The 6,415-nt window shown below is 61.7% G+C and overlaps 1 protein-coding gene across 1 annotated transcript in view; it reads right to left on the reverse strand.

The window, feature by feature from the left end:
* The window catches only part of TMEM43 (transmembrane protein 43), an 18,707-nt gene that overhangs the window by 10,217 nt on the left and 2,075 nt on the right, over window positions 1-6,415 (reverse strand). Inside the window, exons 2-7 of the mRNA XM_012662214.1 lie at window positions 3,617-3,766; window positions 2,649-2,783; window positions 1,972-2,066; window positions 1,184-1,233; window positions 852-921; window positions 139-209 (exon numbers count right to left, since the gene is read on the reverse strand). Coding sequence (XP_012517668.1) covers window positions 139-209; window positions 852-921; window positions 1,184-1,233; window positions 1,972-2,066; window positions 2,649-2,783; window positions 3,617-3,766 — 571 coding nt within the window. The remainder of the gene's footprint in view (window positions 1-138; window positions 210-851; window positions 922-1,183; window positions 1,234-1,971; window positions 2,067-2,648; window positions 2,784-3,616; window positions 3,767-6,415) is intronic.

Below are 6,415 nucleotides of genomic sequence, written 5' to 3' on the forward strand. Positions count from 1 at the left end.
CCCGCCGCCCCTTCCCGATCTCGTCCGCAGCCTCCCCTCGGCCGTCTAGGCCTCAGCGCCTTCCCGGTCAGGCCGGGATCGGAGCCCGGATCGCCAAGGCCGAGGCGAAACCGTCCCTGTGGACGGGCCGAGACTCACCTGCCGAGAGGAAGAACCTGCCGATCTGGACGAAGGGGGCCGTGGCGGTGAAGGACTCCACCGCCATCGCGCTGGGGAAGAGACGGGTCGTCGGGGACGGCCGGGCGTGGCAGCCGCCAGTGTCCCGGGGGCTGTCTGTGCCGTGCAGGTCCCCACGGGGGCGACAGCCCGGCCCCCCACCCGTCAGACGGACCCTCCCGGACTCCACAGCCCGGCCCGGCCCTCCCAGCCTGGACGGCGCCCAGAGCCCCGACCGCCCTCCCGGCGCGGCCGTCCCTCGCGCGGCCACGCCCCAGCCACGCCCAAGCGTCGCGCCCCTTCCCCACCCCGTGCCGCTGGGAGCTAGTAACTTCCCTCTGCTGAGACCCCGCAGCCCAGGTCAAGCGCCGCGACCTCCCGAAAGCCTTTCTTGCCCGTCCCCCCGACAGGCGCGAACTGCGAAGAGAGCGTCCCCCTGGCGCTGTCTGTGCAAATCCCTTAGGCACCGCGTCCGGTCCCTGCGCGAGTGACGTGTTTGAGGGGAGCCTGTCTGGGGCTGGGGAGACGGCTCTCGCCCGCGTTCCCGATGCCCAGCACCGGGCTTGGCCTCAAAGCCGCGTCTTCATCAACCCCCGAGGCATAATTAACCCGGCCCCACTACTCAGACGAGGAAACTGAGGCTGGAGACCGGCCGGTACAGGCGAGGCTGCCTTCAGGCCTGGCCCAGCCCTCACCTGGGGTTTTTGTGGCCGATCTCTCGGTCGAAGTTTCTGCTGTTGACGATTTCCGACCTCCATTCCGTGTCTGCTTGGGGGGAGGGAGCAACTCAGGAACCACGGGAACAGTGGCCACGTCGCCGAGGCCACTGACCCGGGTCCTTTTATCCGACCCGTGGCACCTGAGGGCCAAAGCGGGGGCTCACAGAGCCTCACCGTGGGGGAGGCAGAGCGGGGCTCTAAGGGACGGCACCCGGGACCCCAAGGCCTGGCGCTGCACCCTTCCCCCCGCCCCGCCCACAGCCCCGTCCCTCGCAGGGGGCAGAGCCCCGGGAGGGCCCGGCACTCACTGTAGGAGAACCTCGTCTCCTTCTTCGCCTGCCCGTCCTCGGTGTACTCCCTGCGGGAAGCACGGGCGGCCGGCTCAGCCCAGGGGCTCCGGCAGGCTGACCCCAAGCGGCTCCGGCCGGAAGCAAGCCAGCGCTGGGGCCGACCTCCCCGGGGGAGAAGGCTGCCTGCACCAGCCCGGCGGGAAGGGCACTCGGGAGCCTGGGGAAAGCTCCCATCCTGGGCTCAAATCGGCCCCCACTGGCCTCACGCCAGGGCCTCGGCCCCTCCCTGCCCTCCGGGCTGAGACCTGGCCGTGCCCTCTGCTGCAGGACGGCCCTGCAGGGCCCCCCAAGCCACCCTTCTCCCAGCCCCCCCTACCTCCCAGCTGAGCCCAGCCCGGCCAGCGAGACCTGCCCTGGGACGTCTGCAAGAACAGACAGGGTGTCAGCCAGGAGGTCACCTCTGCTCCCTCGCGGGAGAGCGGACAGGACCGACACAGGGAAAGCTGAGCACAGAGACTGGGGGGGGGGGGGGACACGGATCCCAACGACACCATTTGAGGCCGGGCTCCGGTCACACCTCCAGCCTGTGCATCCGGCAACTTCCCAGACGGGGGCTGCCCAAGCCCTTTGCTCTTGCAGCCACCTTGCACTGGGTTTTTGCAGCCTCCAGGTAAGAGACCACCGGCTATTAATGTGAGGATAATTCCTTTTCCTGCCGGGAACACTTTATACTCTGAATCCCACAGGCATCAAAACGAAAGCCGCCTGCATCCCGTCCTCACACCTGCGCGCCTGTCCCGGCTCACCTGTCCTCCTGCGTCTCCACCCACTGGTACATCTCCACGTGCCGCCGCAGCTTCACGGCCGGAAGGTGGACCCCGTAGTTTGGGTCAGACAAGAGCTTCAAAAGGAATCGGACACACCGAAAAACGAAGGGTGAGACTCACGTCAGCCCCAAATCCCTGGCTCGGGGGAAGCCCGACTGGGAGAGAAATAAAACTCTGTGGCTGCTTCCCGCGGGCAGACTGAGCAGAGCCGCCCGCCACAGTTCCTGACACTGAACGCCTGCGACCGACCGGGACCCTCGCGGTACAGGCCTGGGCTGTGCGGCCAGTTGCGTTGTGCCCCCAACACAAACTAGTTGTCAATCACAGACGGCTCTGGTGACCGGGGCGGTCTGGTGGCCACGCGCCAGACGCCGTGAGTCACAACCACGAGAGCGCCCGCTTGCGAAGCTCACACCCCGTCCCGACACGCCGGGACGTTGGCGACCTGACCTCCCCAAATCTTCAAGGCTGGCCGAGAGCTGCCGCCGTCACTGTCCCGCTGTACAGACGAAGACCTTGACCTCGGGGGGGGGGGGCGCCCGCTGGGAGTCACGCCGTGTGTCCGTCTCCAAGGCCCACGCCTTCGAACCCTCAGCCTGACGACACCCAGCGACGCGCCCTGCGCCCCCGGGGTCAGCGACCTCCGCCAGGCCTACCTTGGACGTCCGCAGGGCTCCGACGACGTGCACCAGCCTCCCCTCGTTCTCGGGGGCCACGCTGTGGATGCTCTCCGGGGACACCACGAGGGACAGCCCCTCGGCCAACGAGGTGGCCGTCTTCAGGGCGCGGCCCTGCGAGCAAAGCGGGGCGGGATCCAGCAGCTCAGGGGGGCCGCTGGCCGCAGAGTCAGGGCAGGGCGGGGCCTCGGGGAGCGCTGGGACCCGTGTCCCCACTTCACCACTGGAAACTGAGGGCTCACGAGCGGCGGTCAGGACGGAACCCGCCATTCCTGCTCTCCCCCGCAGGCTTCCTCCCGCCCACCCACCGGTCTCTGCCCCCCAGCTGGGACGGGGTGTCTCCGCCCGCCCCGTAGCCTCCCCCTTCTCCTCTGCCCGACTCTCAGTCCACGTGGTTTACACAGGCCGATCTGAACCGCCGTCCAGGTCGCGTGACGCAGGCCTTGCCGATCAGAGCCTGTGTCCCTGGGCACAGGGCTTGGCCAAGCTGGGACACTGAGCTCTCCCTGCAGCTTTTGCCAAACTGATTTAGAAAGAAGCGGTTCCCGTTTTCTCCGGGATTGCTAAACTGGATGGATGTGAGCCTGGACTTGTTGGGACTACCTTTGCCACCACAAGGGAGGAGCCTGCCCAAGAAAAACACCGCAGAGAAAAACAGGCAAGAGAGGAAGGAATGGAGATTTCTGGTGACCCAGCGTGAGCACCTGGATCCAACCGTGCCTGAAGCAGGTCCTACCCCCCTAGATTTTCAGGTGTGTGAACTGATCCGTCCCCCTTCCTGTTTACGTCAGTTGTGCGGTGGATCACAACAGAGTTCTAATACAGTACCCCGCTTCGTCGCCTGTAAAACTGAGGCCCTTTATTACCAAATCGAGCTACTGTGTGCACAGCTTCTGCTGCCGACACTGCAGGGACCTCACTCTGCACAGAGGACCTAGACGTCTCACCTCGTTGGTGAAAATTATGTGGAAGGAGAGGAGGAAGGTCACGAGCCCCACAAACATGCCGCCCGAGGTCTCGCTCAGCCGCTCCAGGAAGCCTGGCTCGGGGCTGGTGGTGACTTTGACGTGTTCTCTCCTGGGACCCGTGCTGGAATACTAAGGAAAAAAGCGTGCGTCAAAAATCAGAATGAAAATTTGTTTTTAAAAATAAATTGAATTTTTCTATTTATTTATTTATACTGTTTTTTTGAATTTTAGTCACAGGCGGTAAAAATGCAGATACTTAACGTGCAGTTTGATGGGCTTCTACAAACGTACACCCCCCTTGACCAACATCAAGAGCAAGACACGGAACATTGCTATCACCCCAGGAAGTCTCTGAGCCCCTTTCCTGCCAATTCTCCCCTCCCCCACCACCTACGGGTAACTACGTGAAGTTCTATCAGTAAAGATTACTTTGCCTCTTCTAGAACTTGAGAAAACGGAACCATAGAAAGCAAACTCCTTTCTGCCCCTTCTCTGACTCAGCGTAACGCTGCTGAGATTCCTCCACCTTGTGCTGCTCGTCGCAAGTCTGTTCCTTTTTACGGCTGAGTGATGTTCCGCTCATGACCGTGCCCCACGTGCTGATCCGTGTTCGTGCGTGGCCGTGTCGGGGGGTTCCAGCTTCTCCCAGCTCCTCCTGCCACCTCCCCAGCCCCCACTCCGTCCCCCCGGTTCAGGTGGGGCTGAGCCGGCCCGGCTCCAGGTGGCCCCAGCCCGGCCAAGGAGAGCCTGCCCCGGGACGTCTGTCGGAACGAACAAGGTGCAAGCCAGGAGGTCACCTCTGCTCCCTCGGGGCAGAGAAGCCGGGACTGACACAAGGAAAGCTGAGCACAGAGACTGAGGAGGAGGGAACGGTAACCCTAATGCTACCAAACGGCAGTTTAACTTTGTAAGAAAATGCCAGACTATGTTACAAAGAAGTGATTAGAGACATATTTTTAATTAAATTCAACGAAGCATGAGGGAGCCATCCAAGGGCCGTTCTCGGTCTCGTGAGGCCAGAATAGGGGCAGACAGCCTTTGGGACAGCTGAGTCGGTTACGGATGATGCCAGGAGGTCGTGCTGAGTGTGCGGTGACGGGGAGGGGACTCGGCACTGAAGGAGCGGCCCCTTCCAAGTGGGGTAATGCAGCGGGCTTCCTGGAGGCGGGGACGTTTGAGTGGGACCGTGGAGGCAGACCCCAGGGAGAGGGCGTCCGGCGGGAGAACAACGTGGCTGGTGGTGAGGAAGCAGGGAGCGGTTCTGGGGGGCTCCGCTGGGTTGCGGGAGGCCCGGGGAAGAGGAGGACGGCTGGGCACGCACGGGCAGGCTCGAGGGAGGCCTCCGACTCCAGGGTGCGTGGATCGGACCTTGTCCAGCCAACAAGAGAGGCGGGATTCGAGCGTGTCCACCGCTGATCAAGAGTGCCGTCCTCGAGGGCAGAATTCTGGAACCGGAAGGACTGGGTCTGAAGCCAGGCTGTGCCACATACCAGCTTCGGGGCCTGGAGCAAGCAGCTTAACCTCACTTCCTCACCGGCAAGACTGAGTTAACGAGATTCCCCGTAGCTGGTACTGGGGCTGGCGTCAGGCTGGGGTGGGCTGACAGAAGTCACGGAGACGTAAAGCGGGGCCCACGTGGGCACTGCAGCCCGGCCAGGCCCCGCCCTGGCTCTGGGGGCTCAGAGGAGCGATTCAGATCAGAGTCTCTCAACAAAGCTGCTGTCGCCTTCTGATTGTCTCCGAGGCTTCCGGGCACCCAGGGACCGAAGTCCCTACATCCAGAAATGGTCTTCGCTTTCCACGACATTTGGAAACATTAACTGAATGAGTCGTCACAGGCAGGGAGGTGACCACCAGCTGTCGTAACAGTGACAATGGCAAACACATCAGTCTGTCACACGGCAGCCCGGGGGCAAGCCCAGGGAGGCGGACGCCAGAACGACCCCATTTCACAGATAAGAAAATCGAGGCTCGGTAGTTCAGTCACCTGTCCAAATCACGCAGCCTCTAAAAGGTAAAGTTAGGGTTCACATCCAGGCAGACTGGGGGCTCCTCTCCCAGCAGTCACGCCAGACGAGGGGCGCGCCGCAGGCAGCAACAGGAAAAGGAGGCCCGTCCTCATCCTGGCCTCGCCTCAGCCAGTATCGATACAAGGGGCTCAGAGATGGCCGTGAGGGGAAGGGAGGGGAGTACAGTGGTGCCCGTCAGGCCAGGGCAGGGAGGAGGTGGGCAGGGACAAGACACGCCGGGCCCAGTCTGAACCGAGACTCCCAGTAAGCCCGGAGGATCATGGGGGACCTGTATGTACATCTGTATACTTATATATACATACATGTTCTATGTTATATAAGCACATGACACACATAAATACTGTATATGTTGTATATCATATAAAGACATGATGTTATTATAAAAACATATTTATGACCTATACTATATAAAGACATTTGTGTCATACGTTATATAGACATTACATATGTTATGAATCCTATGAAGACACGTATAACGTGTACAACACGCGTGTACGTCATATACACGGGCGTCCCCAGTGACACACGCCCACTTGGGGCGCAGGAGCCACGAGCACTGCGTGGTGGGAACAGAGGCCGACCCTGGAAATGCACAGAACTGGGTTAGGATCCAGGGCTCACCGATCACCTGCTGTGCTCCCTGGGTGAGCGGCTCCACCTCTCTGATCCTGTTCGCTGACTTGTAAATCGAAGACGCGACAGCACTTTTGTCACAGGTGCTGCTGCTGTTACACTGATTAAGAATTTC

Source organism: Propithecus coquereli, unplaced genomic scaffold (genome assembly GCF_000956105.1).
Source record: "Propithecus coquereli isolate 6110/MARCELLA unplaced genomic scaffold, Pcoq_1.0 Scaffold758, whole genome shotgun sequence".
Classification (NCBI taxonomy): domain Eukaryota; kingdom Metazoa; phylum Chordata; class Mammalia; order Primates; family Indriidae; genus Propithecus; species Propithecus coquereli.